Raw genomic sequence first — 24,666 nt, 5'->3', positions numbered from 1 at the left:
GGTATCACTCTGGTGGTTTGAAAATAGATTTCTTCGCTGTTCACCCTGGAGTCAGCGTTGTGTTCTAACTCCTGTACTTTTTAATCTTCATATAAATAATATTTATAAGATTGTGTATGAAACAGGTGCTTATATTCCCAGAGCGGTACGGTTTTATACCCCCCCACCTTTTAACTTATGAAGAGGATTGTCTATTAATGGTGAGGCCACAGAAGGGGCTGCAGATTCTCTTAGAGAAGTACACAGAATATATGAACAAGCTGCGACTTAAAATGAATGCTAATAAATCAGCAATAATGATTTTCTCAAAGAGAAAAAGATGTAAGCAACCAACAACCTTTAGAACTGGTACATCTGCTATCCCACATCTGGACAAGTTTGATTATTTGGGACTAACCTTCACGCACAATCTATCCAATATTGTTTTGTTTTTTTTAAACAATCTATTAGAATGCAGCAAGCCATAGGTTGCATATTCACTTTTGCTAAGAAAATAAAGGCACAACCAATAAAATATATGTTAAAAATTGATGACACAAAGGCATGTGCCGTTGAATTGTATGGTGCTTCTATTTGTGGAAGATTTTCTACTGGGCAGATGATCAAAAGAGTACAGAATAATTGTTGTAAATGAGTGCTACGATTATCCCAATCAGTACCGAATTATGCCACCCATATGGACCGGGGACTTGAGTTTCTAGAAGATCACCATAGTATGGCACCTATTTTGGTCGTACAATTATCGGGAATCGAACAAGTTTGGTTAACCCAATTCTTATTGGAAGCCTTATGGTCGAGCGGAAATGTACATACTATTCCCTGGTTATTGTATAAAAAAGGTTATGTAAGAATATGCAATCAACTAGTATATAGATCAAATATCATGTCATTTATATTTGTCTTTTATTTTATTTTTTAGATTCCATTAGATTTTCATGTATTTTGGTGAATAGTAGTGTTGGCTATTTGATGTTTATATAATACTTTCAATCTGTAGTTTACCACCGAAGTAAAGTTCACACTCACTGACTTGGAAATGGTGTGACTTACCAGATATATGATGCCAATGAATGACAAATGCCCATGCATCAGCCAAAGCTATTTACTTTTTCAATGCGAATTTGTCCGGTCAGTGACGTACATGCATATCTGAAAGGCACACTACATGCAGTACCCGGTCAATATAAAGCTTCTATGCAATGCTTAATTTAGAAGAAATAAGTGCCATGGGCCAAATACTTTCTTGCATGGGGGAGGGGCAGTTCCCCGTTTTTGACAGCACCCAATGTTGCTCCATACAGTGTCACACGGCTGCTCCATTCAATGTCCACATAGTTGAGGTTAACGCTCCAACTACCACTGGTTCATTGATGGTGAAATCAACATAACATATTAGTTGTGTCTTGAAATAAAAGAAATGTTTAAGTGTTTCTTTAAAACACATCATCACTAACATTTTGCTCTAAATCCTCTCAGTGGAGCATGTTAACCATCTAACCACAGGAAGAAAATTGCAAAAATGCTTTCCTCCTATGGTAAATTGATGGACGAATGTTGGCAAAATCATTACTGAACTGATGCGTTGCCTGTCAAGCACTGCAGCAAGATCGTCTTGCATAGGTTGGCACTCATGACTGTTTCTCCTGTTCGATATGGGTCTTTTCACTGACTTTACCCCTGTGCTGGGGCTGTTGGCTGGTGACTGTCCTGCTGGTTATTACACTAGAGAATGTGCCGCAATGTCATGCAGGCTGAGTGGGGCAGTGTGTGGACATGGCCAGCATCAGTGCCCAGGATTGCCTCCTTCCATCTCATTGTTTTTCATGAACATGGATAAATAGCCATGCCAGCCTGGGTCATAAGGTTTGTGAATAACAATGTGTCAGCCCCGGATGCAGAGACCCTGGCCAGTGAACGCTGTCGTTGATTGTTATGTTACTATGACTGACAGTTAAAATAATAAAGTTGCCAAAACACCACAACATAATCAAAGTGGGGTTAAAAATAAGTGCCGAGGCTCAGAAATAAGTCCCGGGGCTGAGCCCTGGCAAGTCCCACCACAGATTAAGCACTGCTTCTATGCTTTGTAACGACTGTAAACATTCAATGCAAACACTATCTAGTCTGCCACAAGTGTATTTGTTGATTGTGTTTTGGGCTGTGGCAAAAATCAGAGACTTTCAATGCAGAAGAAAAAACATCCTCTTCGCTAGGTCCTGCCGCGCATGTGGAAAATGCAAGGAGCACGTAAATGCGTTTGCAGATGGACTGTCTTGAAAGCGTCGCGATGACGCAGACTAATTGTTTGGCTCTGTGGGAAAGTGATCCTTGATGGCATTAGGTGGATTTAAATTCTGCCCAAGCCTGCTCCAAAGCAGCTGCTAATCCTAATCAGCTCTGCCGCTGCCAGCTGCTGCACAAGGTCTAAACACTGCTGTTCTGCTCCCACACGGTTTATTTCAGTGCTCGTCTCTTATTTATAATTTTCAGCTTGATATGTTTTGCAGCCAAGCTGTTACTTCGAGCAACTATAGTCGAATGACAGTTGGTGTGCCCATGTATAGAAGATGACTGAAATCTGTTGGCTTTGTCAGGGGCTTGTTTTTTTTTTTTTAGTTTCAAGTTTGATTTAATAGCTGCAATTACATCATATCGAAACTATTGCTCTTTGTATCAGTTTCTGTAACATGGGTAGAACCATCTGCATTGTACCTGGATATATGCAGGAATAGGTGACTTGATTACAAAGGCCTTCTACTTAGTCAGTGAGTTTGCATAGCAGGCAATGCAGCTGTTGCAATTGTGCTGGTAAAATAATACATGAATCCGTAAAACCCAGGGCACTGCAGATGCTCCAGAAAGTACACAGTGCTCTGTGTGTTCTTCTGCAGATTGGCAGGCCTTCTGCAAGACGCCACTCTGTCTGAATGAGAGAGTTCATCTTGCCTGGGGGAAGCCACACGCTTAATATCGACGCTTAAGAGGGCGATAGAATTGCACCGACTGACAGTGCCCATAGCCAGCCAACATCCCTTTTACGGCCCTGGAGTAATGTACTGGTCCCTGGCCAACAATGGAAAGCTGCCACAGGGCCATCATGCTGCTTCTTCCTGGGCGGATGTGGGTGAAGACTGCATCAACTAAAATAGAAGAGTTACTCAGATGCTTTGGAAATGACCATCAAGAAGTTTTAATGCACCGAGGAAATAAATAAACACATTCCATTGGGTGGCTGACAGCCAGTGCTGAGTCCCAGAGAGAGGTTGCCGCCACACGCGAGATCTACCGAACCAGGTTGGGTACAAATCAATAATGCGCTTGGTCACAACCTGTTTGGGAGATCCGGAAATGTAGCCACAAATACACAGACGATTAAGAAGTAGATAAAGGGTAGACTGATAGAAAATGCAATACATGTTGAGCAATTTCCCATGGGTTGGTTGTAGCCGTGTGGTTTCTGTGGCTATGTTTAATGCCAATGAGTTAGCGTATTTGTTCGGCTCTACGCTGGGCTCCCTCAATAGAAACAGTTGCTCCCACAGCACAGTCATATTTTTGTATCCCCTATCAGAGAAAAGGAGGAGGAAATCTTTAATGCCAATTCCCTGCACTGAGTGACAGCGGGAATTACCCACAAAATAAGTGCATCTACTGGATCTGGTCGCAAATTGAAAGAGGCCCCTGCAGAGGTATCCGTGGACCCTTGATTAGACGCATGGCATCGAGTTCCTCCAAATTAGCCTGCACAAGGCCATTGTTACAAGGGACTGATTGGTACGGCTGCTTTTCTGGTTAATAATGTGCATATGTGGGGATTACATAAGAATGGGCACTTGTATTTAGTTTTGCATGCCTGGTTGTATCGACAACTGCCAACTGTTTTATACAGAGGGTAGAAGCAAAAGGAGTTGACGGGAATGGGTACTCTATGCAAATAATTCCATGCTTTGTGCACGTCGTCCACATTGTATTTGAGCTGGAGCCACCAAGCAGTTTCTGTCAACCTTGCATAGGATTATAGATTACGGAATAAAATAGAGGCTCGTAGGACTGCTGCTGTTTATGGTGTTAACCCCTCAGGCCGTGTGAACAGTTATTAAATGAGAGTTGTCATTCCTGTGCACTTTAAAGAGAGAACAGCTGTGAGATCTGGCTACTTTAGATGGAATGGCCAGTAAGTAGGGGGAATTGTTTTAGAATGTGGAATGTAGGCCGACAAGGGTTCAGAAAGCCAGGCCAGATCAGGGCAGGCACTCTTACATTCCAGCTACACGCTGAGATCAACATCCAGAAGTGCTGAGTGCGTGCCTTCTGGAGATTTCAGGTAGGATGTGACTCTGTAAAGACCCAGAAAGGTGTCTCTGTACCTGGCTTACAAGCATATGCACGGAAGGAGTGACGCGGGCCCGCCTGCGTGCCTACCCACACGCAGCCATGTCTTCACATGGTGACACAAGGCAGCGTCACCGTGAAGAATAAAGGCCGTTGCCTGAGAGCACAAGATCAGAGGCGACAACGCTAGAACCAATGGTTTGTTGCCTGATTCTTGCTGAGGCTGTCGTCCCGCCATGGGCCTCTGATCACTGAAGGTGCTGCCTCCAAAGACCTGGCCCAGAAAGTGGAGGCTTCTGGGTCTGTCAACACTTCCTCGAGGTTGCCAGGGCAGACACCATAAAGCCCAGCCTGGGCTGTCTGGACCCCAAGCAGCCTCACCAGCGTACCCTCACCTACAGGCTAAGGTGTGGAAACAACAACCAGTGATGAAGGTGGGATGGGGATTCTGCCGATGAGGGCATGCTCCTCGCCCCCCACCCATGCCCAGGTCCATCAGCCACCCTAGACTCACCCACACTGCTCCGCTCTCAGCATTCAGGATGTTGGGGGCATCATCAGCCCTATGCCCAAAATGGGCACTCAACTCGTCTGGGGCCCTCTTTCTCTGGTTTTGGGATACAGCCTTGCATATCCTGTCCTCTCAATAGAACTACTATGTACAGGAACCTCCTGAACTGTGTGAAAACCAGTCAAGAGAGAGACTGATTCTCCAGTTCTGAGATCAGAGTATCTAGTAGTACGCAGGCTCCATTGTGCCAGGTGGATGACTCAGACTGACACTGGGCAACAAAGAATGTCTCCCTTGCCACAGCTCTTGAATGAAGGCAGCAATGTAGTACCCACAGTACAATAGAAATCCCACTTTAAAACCTTCAGTGGTTCCGGCAATCCCAGTGCTACTGGCATGAATAAAAGACTGGCAGGATTTTTGGTCTATGGTGTCAAGAAATAGCAAGAAGCTAGATCTGGGAGTACGGAAACTCCGGGAGATACATATCACAGAGAATACATGGATAGATTGTTTTCAAGCCCTCTATGTCTGTGGAAAGGAAAGGTGCAAAATACAAGAGCAGGGAAATATGGGGAGCATAGATGAGCTGGGCACATTTTCTATTGAGGAGATGAAATATGTGTTATCTAGGCAAAAGGCCGTATAAATCCCCTGGGTTGAATGGCGTTCTGAATGACATTTCTTCAGCCAGCTTGAAATTTGGACACCAGTGTTTGGCCCGTTTCGTTACTAGACAGCTCGTTGGAGCTGTTTTCAGGACTTCTCAAAAGACTTGAGTAATGGGTTGGGTACAATGATATACTGGCGGACACCCAACTTGCTTTTTGTCCAGGGAAGGGTATGATCTTCCAAGGTCTGAACTCATATTTGATCCTTGCCAAGTATGTGACAATTATAGGAGTTCCTGCCTACGTGGCCTTTATGGACTTGAGCTCCGTCTTTGACCTTATGGACAGGCAGTGCCTATGGAAGACGATGAGAGAAATGGGTGTGCAGTCTGCCCTTCTGCGAGAATTCGTGGCTCCTCATGATCAGTCTAGGGTGCAGGTATGGTATGGCAGGGAGGAGAGTTTAGTGACGAAATAACAGTGAGGAAAGGGGTCCGCCAAGGGTGTGTTTTTTCCCATCTTCTATTTAACCTATAAACGAACTCGCTGGCAGAGTATCTGCTTGCCTTACAGGCTGACGTACCTAGCTGCGATGGGAGGAGGCTCCCAGTTCTTAGCTACGCAGTTTTAGACTCGACTACACCAAATTCTTTACACTTGCTGGTTGACGGGTACTCGACATACATGACTGAAAGGGGCGTCAAAGTGAACTCAATAAAGTGCCAAATAATGTGTATTTCAGGGAAAACTAAGCCCACCCCAAGGCTATGCCTGAATGGGAATTTTCTCAAGGTTTGCACAAGTTTTGACAACCTCTCGTTAAAATTTAACAACACATTAAATTGGGAAGAACACCTACTAAAATTAGGCACTAAAATCAGAGAGATCACAGTGGGGGATCTTCAGATTTGCTAAAAATATTGGGCCCTTTTCGACCAAGCACATGCTCTATACAGAGGGAAAGCAGTCGCAGCAGGGACATATACGGCAGTGAGATATGGGGATATTATAACCCAGCTACCCTGCAGATAGCAGAAAATGTATTCCCAAGAAAGTTATTAACCGTCCCTCAGTCGACCTTGGTCTACTTGTCTCATGTGGAGTGTGGGCAAACATATATAACGGACATGGTTGGAGTAAAGACCCATCTTACTATGGCATAGTGTTTGATCGGATGGGGGGGCGGAACAACCAAGGCCCCGATAAACAATTTTCTGTCACTTGGCAATTGGAGCAAAATCGATTGGCCCATCTATGTCAAGTCACCCCTACAAAGGTTGGTTGAGTCTGGGATCCTGCCTTAACAATCAAGCACTGCTAACTAGAATTCCGAAAAGAATTCTGAAACATAGGATGGCACAACTTTTGGCGGATACAAGGGAAGATGGGATGTGGGCTAGCACACAAGTTAGGACGTATCTACCATTTGGACCTATGAGGGGGTTAACAGGCTATCTCTCATTTGTGACTAATGAACATCATAAAATCCTGCCAACTCGAGTGAGGATGGACGTTTTGCTGTTGGCAGTGGGTACCCGCAGATGGAAAGTATGCACTAGTCAACATTGTAGGTGTGGGGACATAGATAATATGGCCCATTTTATTGTGTTTTGCCCCATCTACGCAAATATTAGAAAGACTTGGTTGGCAAATATCCTTAGAGAAAGAGGGTTAAGAGATTACAGATGTGCTCTAACCTTTCTACTTCTATGTGCAGAGGTGAAAGTTACTTTCGCCCTGAGCTCATACCTTAGTAGAGCAATGTCACGTAGAACTAAGGCAACTAGGGCCATTGAAAAGTGATGGCTTAGAGTCCCATACAGGTCGGGCCTCGGGAGTGTACTTTGACGGTCCTGCTCAATGTAATGTAGCAGAATGTACTACCAAATAAGTCGAAGGCTTGGAAATCCTTTGCTTCTGTAGTGTTTGATACTCTATTAAAGGGGGTCCTGAGGCAATACTGTGATGTGAATGCATGTATGTGCTTAGGAATGTTCTAATGTCAATATTTTATCGCGGTTCAGACTATGCATATTGGTGTATCTCTGATATATGTTTATTTTCCTTTAATGTTGCTTGATGCAGTATATGATAATGTTTCTTGCCTCTTTGGAATTTTATGATTGCTGGATATATATACATTATTGGGTATACTAACAAGTGCTCTCAGATAAATAAAGATGTCCCCAAAGGAGTTAGAAATGGTTCTGAAAGTGTGTCCCCCTTTTGATATTCTCATGCTTATATGTTATGTTATGTTACTTTGCATTTCTATAGCGCCTTATGTACCATTGGTATGGTCTGAAGGCGCTGGTAGGTTGAACGCCCTTGGGAACCGTAGTTCAGGTCAGTAGAGAGAGTAGCGAGCGTGAAAAGGTGCATGTGAGCACCGGATATGTGTGCAGCTGATGTGGCATTCGTGTAATAGCTGCTTCTTAGTGGTAGGTGTGGTGGTGGAGACATCAAGTGTATGTGTTTGTTCCGGCAGGATTTATCCAGAACGATTGTGGCTGTGTTAGGCCTGAGGAGAACGCCTAGCTGGGGGGCCGAGGGGGGGTATGTGTAATCTGCAGTGTTTAGTTAGAGTATGAGGCAGATGTTGGTATGAGAACAGCTATACTGAATGGTGTCATAGTATCTCTGTGTTCTAGTTGAATGGTGGTGTAAAGGAGAGAGTAAGCGTGGTGATGTGAAATGATGGGGTACATGCTCTTTCAAACCTTCTCTGCATTCCAGACCATTCCATGTAAATCACGCAATTCGATGCGCTCCAGCCCGCTCCAAGCACTCCAGCCTGCTCCATGCGCTCCAGCCCTCTCCATGCACTCCAGGCGGCTCCATCCACTCCAGCCCGCTCCATGCACTCCGGCCCGCTCCACGCGCTCCAGCCCGCTCCATGCGCTCCAGCCCGCTCCATGCGCTCCAGCCTGCTCCGTGCGCTCCAGCCCGCTCCGTGCGCTCCAGCCCGCTCCAGCCCGCTCCATGCACTCCCGCTCGCTCCATGCACTCCAGCCGGCTCCATGCACTCTGGCCCGCCCCACGCACTCCAGCCCGCTCCAGGCACTCCAGCCCGCTCCACGCACTCCAACCCGCTCCACTCACTCCAATCCGCTCCACTCACTCCAATCCGTTCCACGCACACCAATCCGTTCTACGCACACCAATCCGTTCGACGCACACCAATCCGTTCGGCGTACACCGATCCGTTCCACACACTTGAAACTGTTCCATGAATTCGAATCTGTTCAATGTACTCCGGTCCGGTTTGTCTATTCAAAGTTAATTTATGCATGTATTTCACCCGTACTATCGACATACTTCCCATACCGTTCACATATTACACCAGTACCTTCTACATACATCATCCATTCCATCCCCATATTTCACCCGTTCTACATACATATGTCATGCGTTCCAACCACATGTCACCCATTCCAAACCCATACGTCACCCGTTCCAACCATATACGTCACCCGTTCCAAACACATACTTCATACGTTCCAACCACATACTTCATACCTTCCAACCATATGCGTCGCCGGTTCCATCAACATACGTCACCCGTTCCATCAACATACGTTGCCTGTTCCATCAACATACGTCGCCCGTTCCATCCACATACTTCACCTGCTCCATCCACATACTTCACCTGCTCCATCCACATACTTCACCCGTTCCATCCACATACTTCTCCCGTTCCATCCACATACTTCTCCCGTTCCATCCACATACTTCACCCATTCCATCCACATAATTCACCCATTCCATCCACATATTTCACCCATTCCATCCACATACTTCACCCATTCCATCCACGTACTTCACCCATTCCATCCACATACTTCACTCATTCTGTCCGTTCTACGTAGTCATACGTTCTAGACACTCGTCCGCTCTAGGCACTTGTCCGCTCTAGGCACTCGTCCGCTCTAGGCACTCATCCGCTCTAAGCACTCGTCCGCTCTAGGCACTCATCTGATCTAGGCACTCATCTGATCTAGGCACTCATACGCTCTACATGCTCTGCGCACTTGTCCACTCCAGGCACTCGTCTGCTCCAGGCACTCGTCCGCTCCAGGCACTCGTCCGCTCCAGGCACTCGTCCGCTTTATACCATCTCACGCTCTACCCATTCACCCGAACTACACACCCTCGACTCTTACGCATTCATTCGCTCTTACGCACTCGTCTGCTCCATTCATTCGTCCACTCTACCCATTAGTCTGTTCTACGCTAACATTCATCCACTCTATAGACTCTTCCGTTCTTACACACTCTTCTTCTCTGCGCACTCTTCTGCTCTGCGCACTCTTACGCATCTGCGCGCTCATCCACCCCGCGCGCTCTTCCACCCCGTGCACTCATCCACTCCACGCACTCATCCGCTCCACGCACTCATCCGCTCCACGCACTCATCCGCTTTTTTAAATGTTTTTATTTATCCACCTCACTGCTTTGATCTTTTTTACTCGTTCTTTTCTGTTTGTCCTTTTAGTTTATATTAGCTGTTATTGGTTGTCGATTTCTCGCATGGATCTTGATGTTGTATTGTTATTTGTCTTATTGTTAATCAAGATCTGGTGGTTTGTTGGGTTTGTGACATTTGAGATGCGGTTATTCAGTTTGGGTCAGTTTGCGAAAGGGTTGGTTTTAGGGGAAGAGCCAAGTTTTCAGTAGCTTGCGGAAAGACATTAGATCTTCAGTTAGGCGGATGTGGGGTGGGAGTGCGTTCCACAGCGCAGGGGCCAAGGCTGAGAATGATGATCCGCCTAACCTGACTGAGTTTGTTTTAGGTATGACTAGGAGTCTGGCTGAGCTTGATCTTAGAGTACGTGGAGGGTGATAGGGTTTTAGCTTGTCTTGAAGATATTGAGATCTGGTTTTATGCACTGCTCGTTGAGAAATGCATAAGGTTTTGAAGGTCACCCTTGGGGCCACTGGAAGCCAGTGCAGAGTTTTAAGGGCTAGGGAGATGTGGTCCCTTGGGCCGAGCGCTAGTAGCAGTTTGGCTGCGGCGTTTTGTGCTCTTTGAAGTTTATTCAGTTGGTAACCGTGGACTCCGAGGTAGAGGGGGTTAGCGTAGTCCAGTCTTGATATAACAATTGATTGAACCACAGAGAGTCTGTTGGGAAAGGAGAGATATGGAAACATGCGCCTAAGAGTTTTAAGGTGGTAGTGGCAGGACTTTGAGACGTTGTTGACTTGGCGCAAGAGTGTTAGGTCGAAGTCAAGGGTGCATCCAAGGTTTTTTACTGAGTTAGAGGGCGTCGGTGAATTGCCCATGGCAGATGGCCAGGGTAGTGGGTGTGGAAGAAGTTCGGAGTTGCCACATACCATGATCTCAGTTTTGGAGGGGTTTAAAAAGAGGTGGCTTTGGGTCATCCAGAGCTCTATGTCGATGAGGCAGGAGGCGAGGTCAGGTCGGTGGTTGGGTTTTGGGTTCAAGAGTTTTAGAATATGAGATAATGACATTGAAGGTCAGACCAGCCCCCTGACCATTCCCTGAAAAGAGATCAAAGAATTGTAAATACATCTGTTACAAACACCAGTTCTATCATGTGTGTGTGCATATATAAAGTGCTAAATAAAATGATCGTAATAATGATAACATAGATAAAGATCACCGAAAGAAATAAGATACTTTAAATCTCACTCCATGTATTCTGAGTGGTGTTTGCTAAGCACTTTATTTAATGCCAGAATTATAATATTAAAGCCATTGATATGTGAATGTGGTTTCTTGTTTCACTTTGATGAATATGGACCCATGCTAACCTACCTGCTTCTAAGTGAGTTGAGGCTCACCCTGCTGTTGTAAAGCCAGGTGTCCCCCATGATCCCAGATGTGCTAACCACCTTCACCCTGCTGATGGTGACCAGGAGCAGCCCTAGTGGGAGAACAATCCAGGAGACACTAAGATTAACTGTCTTGGCCAGTAACTAACGTCAGAACCCACTTAATGAGTTGAGACACAGAGGAGAGAACAGAGAGATACACCGGGCTATGAGTGTGGCTGGTCCTGAGTTTTGTGGGTGGCAGTTTGTGAGCACCGCTATGAGCCAGAACAGTCCTGGGCACAAATGTCAAAGGCACCTGAAGATGGCAGCTATGCTAAGGTCAGGCAGGCTGTGACAAGCAGGGATCAGAGTTCAGATTGACAAGTGAATCTAAATACAATGAGAGACCTTCCTTTATTCGCAAACTCACAGGCAGATTTGGGAATCAGGCAAGAGCCATCAGCATGCATATGGTTGCATTTCCATGCATCGTCCAAGGTTCTGAACAGGGTACTTTTTTTATCACTGGGTTGAGGATCAATTAAAGCTCTTAAGGGACAACTGCAAGGTGAGCATCATAAAATGTTCCCAGAATATAGGGGCAAAATCACCTGAAATATTGAAAAGGATTAGGAGTAAAAGAAGTAAACCGATCTGCAACATGTCACACACTCTTGCCTTCCCGGATATCTGCTCCTCCGGAGTGGAGGAGAAGGAACTTCATTAAGAAAAGGCTCTTAAATCTAAGAGCCAAATCGGCATATAGTTCCTTGCCAAACTAAATGCTCACTATGATGAGGCATGCACCTTTATGGAACTGGAGTCGGACAAGGCTTGACCTGCCTCCTTGCAAAAAAATAGGCGCAGAGCTCCCCAAATATATCACTGGAAGTATGAGGGTCGCTGTGGGGTGGTTAAGTGGATCACTGGTTGATTGGTGGGGATTTGATTGGAGGCCGGAACACAAAGGTTAGGGTCTCACATTGGCCCCATTCACCCACCATTAACCATGAACTGTAAACATAAGCCTACTGGGGGATAAGCATTAAGTCAATGGAAAGTTGGTAGTAATGAGACACCTGAGCCACTACAGTAAAGCATTATGTGTTGGACAAGAAATACAACTGTGTTGCTATACAACAATAAATAATAACAATAAAAGAAAGCAAGAGTTGAATGTGATCAGGCACAGCTGCCTGCTATGCTTTAAATACGTTTAATTTCACTGCTCATTCGCTTAATTGAATGAAAATGGTGTACAGCATTGGAATGCTATTAAGATAATCTATACATTGAGCTTTATTCAACATTGAGGAATAAATAACATACTGATAGTTAATAGAACAGGTTTGTACACAACAGCTCAAACATCAAAAGAGGAAGAACATAGTATGGCCATGGGCATAGTTATTAACATGTGGGCCCGTGCTTGCGGGCCCTAGAGACCCAAGCCAATTTTAACTGATGAAACCCAATGAGGCCGAAACATGTATGGGAATGCTTGTGGTTTTGTGCAGAAGGGATGTGACCTAGCAAATCGGGCTGGAATGCCCCTTTTGGGGTGAGACCAAGCCTGATTTGCATAGGGTCTTTCCCCTTCTGTAGTGGCTCGGCAGGCTGAAAAACATAGTGTGGAGGGCTGCTCAGAGCTGTGCCTGTGGTTAAGATTCATTCTCTAACTTTCCAGCCATCACTCTTTGGTTTTGCATAGTTAAAAGCACTACTCTTATGAAAGAGATCATCAGCAGATTATTCAAGCGTTCACAAAATCAACATTGTATAGTGGCCTTAGCAGTCAATAGAATGATTGCAGGCACAATTACTTACAGGTGGTGTTCTGTACTGGCACTATTAAAATGCCGACCTTTACAGTGTTTTCATATTTTTTTTGATACTGCGAGTGACAGGCATATGCCAGCAAGCCGTTCGATAATACAAAATGCTAGGCCATCACAATTATATGGCTGATCCTACATCTCTAAGAGCCCTAGTCTCAGCCTTTGGTTTTACCAGCCTCCTTCTCATTACCCAGGCTTTATAGATACATGTGTACACTGCATATACACTCTATATTATTCATATTATTCTATACTATTCAGATAATAGAACACATGCCCCCTATCTATCCCCAAAGGCACTAGAAGAGGGGAATTAAGCATCCCATAAAGCAACCAGTCACAAGGGCCAGAAGATCATGAGCAAAGGGAGACTCAAAGCAGGCACTGTAAGCTCAGAATGAGGGGAACCAGGGAGTATATGGACATGGAAAGAGAGTGGGGAAGTTGGAGTTGAAACTGCTATAATGGCATTTAGTGATGGTGACTTGTTCACTGACCTATTGGAGACAACATTGGTGTTGTGAGAGGGGGCGCAGCCAGCGCGCAAGCGATGCCGAGATGAGCTGCCTGGGCGCCTCCAAGCGCCGAAAGAATCCTGTTAAAATATCCTGATTCCGTGGGTTTAACAACCCCAAAATACAACGACTGAGCCCGGGGGGTGCCGAGCGGCAGCCGACCAAATTTGAAGCAGACTCCTGGTCGGAGTGCAGAGAAATCCGACGAGAAGCAGAGGACCATGGCCCCATAGGCGCAAGTCCAAAATGGCAGACACAGCCTGAAATCAACTTGACACTGGAGGGGCTGAGCCGACCCAGGACCGTGGGCGGCCTCCAACGAACTCCTGTGGGGCCATTTAAGAATCCGGAGACCGGTACACACCAACATCCGTGGAACCCGCCGCGGAGGTGACACACCACATGATACGCGCCCTGCCTGGCGGCGTGTAGTGCGAGGCGGCTCGGACCTCGAGGGCACCTCGACCCCACCAGTGCGATACCCAGAGATACACAGCGCACACCAGCTCGTCGCTGGTCAAGCGAGCGGCGTATGAGAAGGCTCCTACGGTGACCTGCGGAGGCCTGCCCGTGGCCCCCCCTGCAGCCACGGACGAATTGCCTGGTCGCCTGGTGCAGCGGCCCGATGCAGTGAAATAACCCGAGTGGAGGAGGAGGGCTGCCTAAGGTGGAGTCTAACCCGCCGTACCCGGGCGGTGAAGGAGAGCGGGGCTGCATCCATGGCTCGGGGCGCAAACAAGTAAGTGCCCCCCCACATACACCTCAGCAGCCTGCCTTATAAACAGTGGATGGGTGAAGCCCTATATACGGACCTGTCTCAGAGAAGGGGAGGAAGTGGACCCAAACACCTGTCAGCCCTGATCTGCCACTACCCTTGGCCACAGATTCCACCAAATACTCGCCCCCTGCCAAGGACGGCTACCTCACTCGCAGCAACTGTGTCACGGTGGTGCGAGACCAGCCCTCAAATCATCGGCTTCCAGAAATCAGAAACCGTGGCACAGGCACGATACCAAACAACAACCAAATCTCATCCACAATAGTGCTCTGCAGAGCCCCGGCATGAAGCGACACGACTGAAAGACAGTAAGGCCTGCGCCTCCACGAGGCACCCAACGAACTACGCTGGTGGGGGGGAGGAAACCCCGCACACACTGGTGATGCGCACATGGGCAAGAGCCGAACCTAGAGACCCGGCGCTGCTACGGCTGGTGTAGCACGCCCACGCAGACTGGTGGGACCCTAACCCGGCCTGCTAGACAACAATCAGTAAGAATCCAGGCACCCAAATCAACACGATGGGCAAGGACCAGCAACAACGGAAGACAGCTACGCAGAGCAGCATGGACTAATTCGCGGTCGCCAACACCTCGGCATCGGCAAGTCACACGCCGCACTTAAACCCTCCAGGGGATGAAGAAAACCTGTCACTGCGAGATGTAATGGCCCCGATAGCCAGCTCACGCTCCTCCATGGAGACCATTGCTGCAGACGTTTCCTTCCTATGACATGATCTCCAGAAGCTCACTGCCCGTACAGGGGAGGCGGAACAGCGCATCTCTGGAACAGAGGACAACATCAGAGGCATCAACCAGCAACTATTGCAGGCTCTAAACCGCCTCAAAACACTAGACAACCGGGTGGATGAAGGTGAGGGCAGATCACGCCGCAACAACGTACGCATTCTCGGACTGCCTGAGGGAGAGGAAGGGCAAAGTATGGAATTGTTTCTGGAACAGTGGCTAGTGGACATCTTTGCGCCCCACTCCTTCTCAAACTTTTTTTCAGTGGAGAGGGCACACAGAATTCCATCGGGCAAACCACCCCCGGGCACACCTCCCCGAACAGTGATTGCTAAATTGCTTAATTATCGGGACAGAGATGCACTCCTCCAAATGTCCCGCACAAAAGGAACGATCACCCATAATGGATCCCGGATTGCATTCTATCCCGACTACACCAGGGAGATACAGCGAGCAAGGCAGTCATTTGAGCCACTCAAGAGACAACTGGCTCTCATGAAAGTGAAATATGGGCTACTGTTCCCAGCCCAACTCAAAATCTATTACAAAGGCTCTACGATCCACTACACGGATCCACAAGAAGCGTGGAGGTGGGCGGAAACAAATATCAAAGGCGACTGGTCTGCGAGACCACAAAGATGCGAAAGGAGGCCCCGACCCGGGCCGGAGAGGCCCTCCCTGGGAGAACCCAAATGCCCCTGGTGTGGACGCCATGGACCCGGTGGCTGATCAGATGGAACACTAACTGCTGCCCACGGCCCCCCAGAGTCAATGGATACCTGAAACATGGAATGGTGCAAGGCCAACCGGCTCGGAGCCCTGGTGGGTTACCACATTAAGAAACCTAACATGTAAACCCCGGACATATGGCGCTGGGGAAGGAGCTCTAAGGAAGGCTCCTCCCAAAGGAGAAACCACCCTCCAGGAGACTTTCCAGCGAAGACCGGAAAGCGAAGATCGAGAACGAGCAGAGGGAGGGAATTTGGGTAACTGTTACTAATTAATGAGTTAACTGTCTAACTTTGGCAGATTTTTTAGTTTGTTATATGGGGCGACAGATGCTTCAAGTTGGGTGGAGTATGGGGTGGGGGATACAAGTTATAACGTTAAGAATCACACCGTCTCTAACACACACACTGTAATACTCTTTTATTGCTAGTAAATCACACAACACAAATGTACAAGCATGTCTCAATAGGAAACCATTCTTCACATAGTCACGGCAAGCCCTTAACTATGGTGCTAAACTACACAACACCCTCAGATGTCCGACTCACACTGACATCACCTATACACAACTCAGATGGCAGGGGTTACCAATGGGAATAAAAATAGAACCATCCGAGTGATGACGTGGAATGTAAACGGGCTAGGCAACAGTATCAAAAGGCGACTGGTAATGCAATCATTGAACCGGCACTCCCCAGACGTGGCATTCCTTACGGAGACACATCTGGCTGGTACAAATTGTACACTATTCAGACGCACTAACTACAAGCTAGCATTACATGCCGGATTCACCATGGGATCACGAGGGGTACTAATCCTGGTATACAAAAGACTCCCCTTTGCGCCTGTGTCCATTATGGACGACACAGGAGGGAGATTTGTACACATGACAGGGACCCTCTGGGAATGCACTGTAACCATGATAGCTGTATATGCACCACCTAACCTACTAACCCCCCTGACCAATGACATCACTCCTCTAATCGCGAACAACCCTGCAGACCTCACACTAATTGGAGGAGACTTCAACGAAGTAATGAATGTAGACCTTGATAGAACACATATAAGATCCAGGAACGCGGATGTACGCACCAAACTCGATACATTCACTAATGCACTAGGGCTACAAGATGTGTGAAGAACGTTACACCCTGACACAAGGGAATACTCATACCACCCTGGAGCACACGCCTCACTGTCTAGGCTAGACTACTTTTTCCTACCACTAAATAACATGCATGAAGCATGTGAGGCACAACTACTCCCCAGAGGTATATTAGATCATTCCCTACTCACAATAATGATTAAAACCGACAGATCAACCCCCCCACCCAGCTGGCGACTGAACGGCTACTACCTAGGTTTCCCAGAACTAGTAGAACACATCCAAAACACTACTGAAGCATACTTTGAGATAAATACTGACTCTGTAGATAGCCCAGTGACGTAATGGGAAGCATAAAAGACAGTGCTCAGAGGTGAAATCATAGCCTGGACCACAGCCCACAAGAAACAACACCTTAAAGCAATACGTGAAGCCGAAGCAAAAGTACAAAAAGCAGAGGCTGATCACCTAACCCAGGACCAACCGGAAATACACTGCGCACTACAATTAGCACAGACACAACTGCAACACATAGCTTTAGACAATGCGAAATAGGCACATACAGCGATGAGGACGAAGATATATGAAACAGGGGACAATGCCGGGAAAATACTGGCATGGCTAGAACGTAGAGACCTGGGCCTCACTCAAATTAGGAAATTGACAACAGAAGAACCAGAACCACTAGTAACAGACCTAGATATTGCGGAAGGCTTCGCAAAATATTATGCTGAGCTATACAAAGCACCATCCTCACCACCCGCGACAGACATCCTGGGAGAAATTACCCTCCCCACCCTAAATGCACAACAGTCTAACATATTAGAATAAGAAATCACTGAAGAAGAGCTAACCCAAGCCATGTCGGAACTCCATTCGGGCAAGACCCCAGGCCCGAATGGCTTCCCCATCGAAATATGGAAGAAAATAGGCGTGAATGTAATCTCCCCACACCTTCTACCCCCAGACTTAAGGAAAGCCACGATAATAGTTCTGCCCAAGGCAGATAAACTACCCAATAAGTGCAGTTCCTATAGACCTATCTCTCTGATAAACTGCGAGGCGAAAATATTGGTGAAGGTATTAGCCAACCGACTGCAACAAGTCAGACACACACTGGTACATCCGGACCAGTGTGGATTCATGCCACAGAGGTCCACGAGGCAGAACATAAACAGACTGCATACAGCGTTAGAAAAACTACCCAAGATACAGGATCCCCTGGCCCTACTCGCCATAGATTTCGAAAAAGCCTTCGACTCTGTCTACTGTGAAGCAATCTGTGTAATTATGCAGCGCATGGGCATAGAACCATACGTTAGGAGCTGGGTCAAACTGCTATATAACCTCCCAGAAGCGGCAACAAAGGTGAATGGACATGTTTCAAACCCTTTCCAATTAGGCAAAGCCACGAGGCAAGGCTGCCCCTATCAGCCTTGATCTTTGCTATAGCAATTGAACCCTTAGCAATTCTATTAAGATCCACACAATCACGGAGTGGCTTCAGGTGGTCGAACGACTGGGAGGACAAGATATCCTCACAGTGACACGTTTACTAATTAGATACGGCGCTTTCAGCGGCCTCCGTGTCAATTGGACTAAGTCCATACTATTCCCATTAAAGTAAATAGATAACGCAGTGCCAGACGAGTGCCCCTAACGCGTGGAGAAGGAACAATTCAAATATCTAGGCATACAGATTACGAATGACCTAACAGACTATGTGCCCAAGAACCTACTCCCAATAACGGCGAGATTCAAGGAAGACGTCCGTCACTGGATGTCCTTACCACTAACACTACTAGGTAGAGCTGCACTTTTTAAGATGCTGGCGCTCCCACGCTTTCTCTACATATTACAAAATGCACCACTACCTATAGCGCCCAGTGAATTCCACAAAATAGACCAGACACTAAGGAAATTGCTATGGAATGGGGGTCACCCTCGCTTGGCACTCACCACACTACAAAGATCCATATGGGAAGGCGGAATTGGACTCCCCCCGCCTGCAAACCTACTACTGGGCTAGCCAGATGGCAATAGTAAACAATAGACTCCATGGGGATACCACACTACCGCATAAAAGAACGCAAGACCCCAACCAACAAGAAAAACACATTATGAAACACCTCTACTGCAAAAAAGTCCCGTCTGCTACCCCGTCCATGATGACACACATAACTCGCATATGGACAGACACACAAAAATACTTAGGCTGGGACAAAAAGCTAATTCCAGTACAACCACTGTGGAATAATAAATACCTCCCGGAAGTGAACAAACTACCGAAATGGCACTCTTGGGCCCAATTAGGCATTACCAAAATTGGGGATGTAGTGAAAGAAAACAAAATAATATCATTTACAGACTTAGCCACTGCTTTCGCACTCCCACCAAATGAGCAGTATCACTACACCCAACTTAAACATGTGCTACAGGCCCATCTCCCCGAAATGGTTGACATGCCTGACTATACCGTGCTAGAACGCAACCTATTCCCGGAAATGATTAAGCACAAAGTTACGTCCATCATGTACAATGCCATAACCTCCTTTGCTACTGGGGAAATGTCGGGTCTGAAAGCCAAATGGGAAAGGGACGTGGGTGCCATACTCCCAGAGGAATGGGTAACTGCTCTGATGTTCCCCAGAGAATCAGCTATCTCTTTTAGGCTCAGACTAATCCAACTGAAGATATTGCACGGAATTTATTACCCAAGGGTAGCATTATTTAACTGGGGCAAAACCACTGACTCATCCTGTCTGAGATGCAAAAGGGAAGAGGGCTCTTATTATCACATACTATGGGAATGTACTGTAATTCAACAATACTGGCATCAGTGCTGCAATGAACTCTCAAGGGTCATGGGCAAGACGATTCACAGAAACGCGAAACATCTACTGTTGGGGATAGAAGAGGAAGTCGAGCTGTCACAATACGAAAAACTGTTTTTATCTACCAGTACTGCACTAAGGAAGAGAAACATAGCACAACTCTGGGGTTCTGAGACGACATCGAGCTACGCGCAATGGACCACGGATGTGGACATTTGGATTGCAATGGAAAAAAGAGTCTACACAGCTAGGGGATGTCCTGAGAAAGCCCAGAACATATAGCAAAAGTGGGAAGATGCACACTCAGAGGTACTCAACATCAGTACACTGAGCCAGCACCCAAGGACATGCACAGGAAACTAGAACTACGAGATACCAGCGCAACAAACGCAACAAGATGTGTTTAGAGACTCCATCGCATTGGACCCATGGTGTGAAGTTGTGGTTGGGAGGGAAAGGGGAAATATGCGTTACCTCGCTGCGCGAGGCTGTATGTTTTTATGTTTCCAAAAAACAATAAAATGTTTGATTAAAAAAAAGAAAAATTGGCGTTGTGAGCATGAGGACAACAATGGTCAATTCACGGGAACACTTTAACAGAGAATGAAATAGGTTTTGAGCTATCTTCAGATGGCTAGTATTATTAGGAAGAAACATGTTATGCTATCAACTTCTTTGTAAGGAGTTGTAAGCTTTATGATGTGAGGGTATATGATTGAAATTATGAGATATAGACCTAAATTCTCACGGTTTAGAAATCGTCTCATTTGTCATGCAGGACATGAAGTTCTGGTGGATATATTGCTGGCCTTCAACACTGCTGTTTTATTCTAAACGTTGGCACTTGTCCCAAAAACATGTTTAAGTCTGAGTAAATCACTCTCTCCTTGTGCTGCAATTATAGATATGTGTTATGAAACTATGTAGAAAAACCATGTTCAGTGTGCCCGTCCCAGTTGCATGTTTCCCACTCCCCTACACATCACAGTATGGTGTCTGTGATCTGGCTTCACTAAGACCCCACACACCGTCCTGTGTGTATATATAACTGCTCATGTTTCAAATGATCCTGCTTCTTGGAGTTAAGTCCACACTACGGGCTTCACAACGAGTTTGGCGGTGCCATCAAAAAGTGGCAGGATGTCAGTTACTGACACTATTATTGGTGGTAACAAAGTTTGACATTCAAGTGGAGGATTTGCCTCCAGAAAAATACTGGTGGCACATCCTCCACTCACAGCCAGGACAGAAATAGGCAGGATTACCACAAAAGGTTACCCCTTGTAGTAATTTCATTAAAATTACCCAAGGAGTCTTATGGACTCCCAAAATGAGGACTAACAATTTTTACACCACTCATAATGCTGTGGTAAATATGCAGGACAAAGTGGCATTAAGGGTAAATGAGAGTGGTGGTAATTGCATAGAAATACTGCCACATTACTACCATACTCGTAATGAAGACCCATGACAAACAATTAAAAAAAGAAAAACCTTGACCACTCTTTAGGAGGTATGGAGATTTGTGTTGTGCGTGCTTTTGTTGAAGTGATTATCACTTACCCAGAAGGCCCGCTAAGGAACGCATGTCTTTCTCCATCAGCATGTAGATCTCCTCCTCGGAAAACCGCCCAATGCCTTGGCCATACATTTCCCGCTTCACAATTCCTTTGGTGAGGTGGCACAGAATCCATTTCAGCAGGTCACTGAAGGGGCCCACAACGGAGAGCATCTTCTGGGTCTCATGGAGATTGTTAACCCATTGGCAATAAGCCAAGGTCCTGTAACGAGATGAAGCATGCTGACTTCTTATTTTGTCTAAGACTAGCATGGCAATGTCTGACTGCAAACTCTACAAGCTCTCACTCAACACCCTAACTTTCATACCAACAGAAAATGTGGCCGAATTAGACCCATTTATCATAACACATCAAGACAGACTTTCAAGATATATTTTGTAGGTCACTAGAACAAAATACTTGCTCAAGTACCCTACATGTAGCCATGTACAAGAAATCCATGTCAGCCAGCTGAGGACAACGCATTATTGGGAGTTAACATGTTTGAAATAGACAGAAACCACCAACAAAGAAGCACATAATATAATTATCACCATGAACGGATAGCACAGGCTAAACCAATTTGAATGTGTTTTTCGTGGCCCAAGGAGGATTGAGGCTCATTAACTGGATACAGAGGGGACACTACAGATTTTTTCCATTCCTTTTGTGAATATCCACGTTTTTTGCCCACTTATGCAAATGCTTGCCTAACAAATGAAATAAAGGTAAGGAGGAAAGTACAAGAAGATACCAGATAGCAGTAAACTGCATAGAATAGAGCAGTAAAGCTGACAGTTATAATAATCCTAAAAACAAGGCCAACAAAATAAGCGAATAAGGGGGATCAAAGAATAAAGAGCAAACTCATTGACTGGATACAAAACAGCAAAATGGTGAAAATGTGAAACATCAAACAGGCACGAGGAAGACAAATTGACAGTCATAGCAAAAGGTCCTTGTTAGGTCTTGACAAGGAGAGGATTACCTGTCCTGCAGATGTAACGTATACCAATCTTAGAGGGCCTGTGGTGTAAATCTAAACGGAAAGGCCAACATTACTTCTCATCGGACCACTATATCACAGCTCCACACCACACGCGAGAGAGGGAAGCATCCGAGTCACCTACCGCTCCCTGCAGCGTTTGGGTGTGTGGTAAAGCCCATCCGACTGTCAGTCGATAGGAAGCGAGCTTTGGAGTGTATGTTAAGCAGCAAAAGTTTAAGAGGTGGGCAACAGTTAGTTTAGAGACAGTTAAAAACAAGAAGTTTTGCTCTGGAGTTTCTCTGTGATGCTTGGATGCACAGCGACCCCTTTAGTCTGCTGGGCTGATACTTGACGTTGCAAGCAGACACGGGTGAGCCACGAGTTGGTCTGGGAAGTCTTTGATAGTAGTTTTAGAGGGACATTCCTGAGTGGGTAGTATTAATGAGGTCAGGTCCGTGGCTGTGGGTTTGGGTGCTGCATTGTTTAAGAAAATTCGTTGTCTTAGTTTGCACAAGTGGGTAGAGTGGTTGTGATAGAGAAGCAGTGATCTGACCAGGATTTCCAAAGGGCATTTTTCACTTTTGAGTGAAAAGGTGACACTTTTAGAGTGTAAACAGCATTTTTTCAGGGAAAAATTGCCCTTTTTTGTGTGCATGCCATAAAAGGGTGCAGCAGAGTTCTAAAGAGATAATGGGATGCGTCTATATGAGGATCCAAGTGGGAGCAAGTGCGCTTTGTCTCAGAGCGAGAAAGGGCCCAGCTCAGTGTCCACCAACAGGTGCGTGTTTCATAGGGTCAGGTGTTAGATGCCAGAGCGAGTTGAGGGTTACTAACAGTAAGAAGAGGTACTATGGATCATTGCAGTACAAGGAGCATTCAGCACAGTGGCATCGATGGCAGCTAAGATGACTGAGAAGCACAAGTGGGGTAATGTCTTAAGCAGGTTTGATTGCGGTAATCCTTCCTATTCTGATGGCAGATCGAGGGTGTTTCGAGGATGTGTCACTGGCCCTGGACAAAAGTTATGCTCCACCGGGAGGGTCGGAAAGGTGGGTGAGCTTGGGATTTCTATCACCAACAGCTCTTGCTTGTATACTGGCCAGGCCCAATGCTACTAAGGAAGGGAGTAGTGCCGAATGAGGGCCTTCATAGGGGTATGTCGTGAAGCAAAGAGGGAGTTAGGTTCAGAGCGGAGGTGGATCACCTGTCTGGAGTGGCTGAGGGTAGGACAGATATGTCATGAACGTCTGCAAAGTTCAGGATAAATGAGTAGGGGGGTATCGGCAGGCTGTGCAAGTGCAGTTGGTGGTTGGTTAGAGGCAGCAATGGGTTAGCATGCGCAGGATTGGTCCATTCACCCCTTAAGAGAGTAAGGGGGCGGGACATGTTGAAAGTGCCAGTGGCAGGGCCGCCACGAGGTGGGTGCAGCTGGGGCCAAACTGCCCCGGCCCTCGTGCTCAGGGGGTCCTCGCGCAGGTCACAGTCTCATGAGAATAGATTAGCCGAGGTCAGGCGTGAGCGTGCAGCTATTGATTTGCTGCTGGCTGCAGTGCCAGCCTGCAGGCATCAGAGATGTACAACAAAATAAAAGTGGCGCGCACTCAAGACTTGTGCATTTCTCAAGGTGTGCATCACACCATCAACAATGGGCTGGCCTGGTCTCACTGCCGCCTGCCCTGGCAGGGATGTGTGAGCTTGCTCGGCCAGGGCCCTGCCAGGCCCAGCAACCAATCAATGACAGTTTACTGCCACTGGTGCTTTGGGAAGCTAGTCCAAAACACGTGCGACTTGCATGGGCACTTTGGTCCCCTAGTTTGTCCTTTGTGCACCCTTAAAAGGATTCCTTCTCCTTCCTCGCTTTACGGGTGCCATTGGTGACACCGAGGGCACTTATGCTTGTTTTCAACGCCATCCAAAGAGTATTCCATATGGCAATGCCTTACTGTTGCCCAAATAGCTGAAATTGGGTGTCCTTGTGTTCCTCCATACGGTAAATGTGTCCACTTTTGGTGCATCAGACACAGTGCACAGTTTTGTCATGCAATGTGATCTACGTGACAACATTTGCATGTGAAAAGTGCGGATATGAAGGATGCACCAGAAACGTGCACATTGTGTCGTATGTGCTGTCAGATGCGATGTTGCTTTGTGTGTCTTTTGCCCAGCATTTGGTGCTGTGCAGCCCACCGTGCATTTTTGTTAATTTCTTTTTTAATACATTCCTCACTATGAGAGGCGCAATCATGCACATACATCTCTGCATACTTGTGCATCTCACTGAGATGCATACGTGTTTGTGAATCTGCCCCAACTGTTTGGTGAATGTATTTTATAAATATAATT

At 46.6% G+C, this 24,666-nt stretch overlaps 1 protein-coding gene across 1 annotated transcript in view; it reads right to left on the bottom strand.

The window, feature by feature from the left end:
- The window catches only part of FAXC (failed axon connections homolog, metaxin like GST domain containing), a 513,582-nt gene that overhangs the window by 104,254 nt on the left and 384,662 nt on the right, over positions 1-24,666 (bottom strand). Inside the window, exon 4 of the mRNA XM_069606407.1 lies at positions 21,340-21,557. Within this exon, the coding sequence (XP_069462508.1) occupies positions 21,340-21,557 (218 nt within the window). The remainder of the gene's footprint in view (positions 1-21,339; positions 21,558-24,666) is intronic.

This window comes from Ambystoma mexicanum, chromosome 4p, assembly GCF_040938575.1.
Source record: "Ambystoma mexicanum isolate Mex_15411 chromosome 4p, UKY_AmexF1_1, whole genome shotgun sequence".
In the NCBI taxonomy this organism is placed as follows: Eukaryota; Metazoa; Chordata; class Amphibia; order Caudata; family Ambystomatidae; genus Ambystoma; species Ambystoma mexicanum.
Note: the sequence above shows the minus strand (reverse complement) of the source record. Positions and strands in the feature narration are given on the sequence as shown.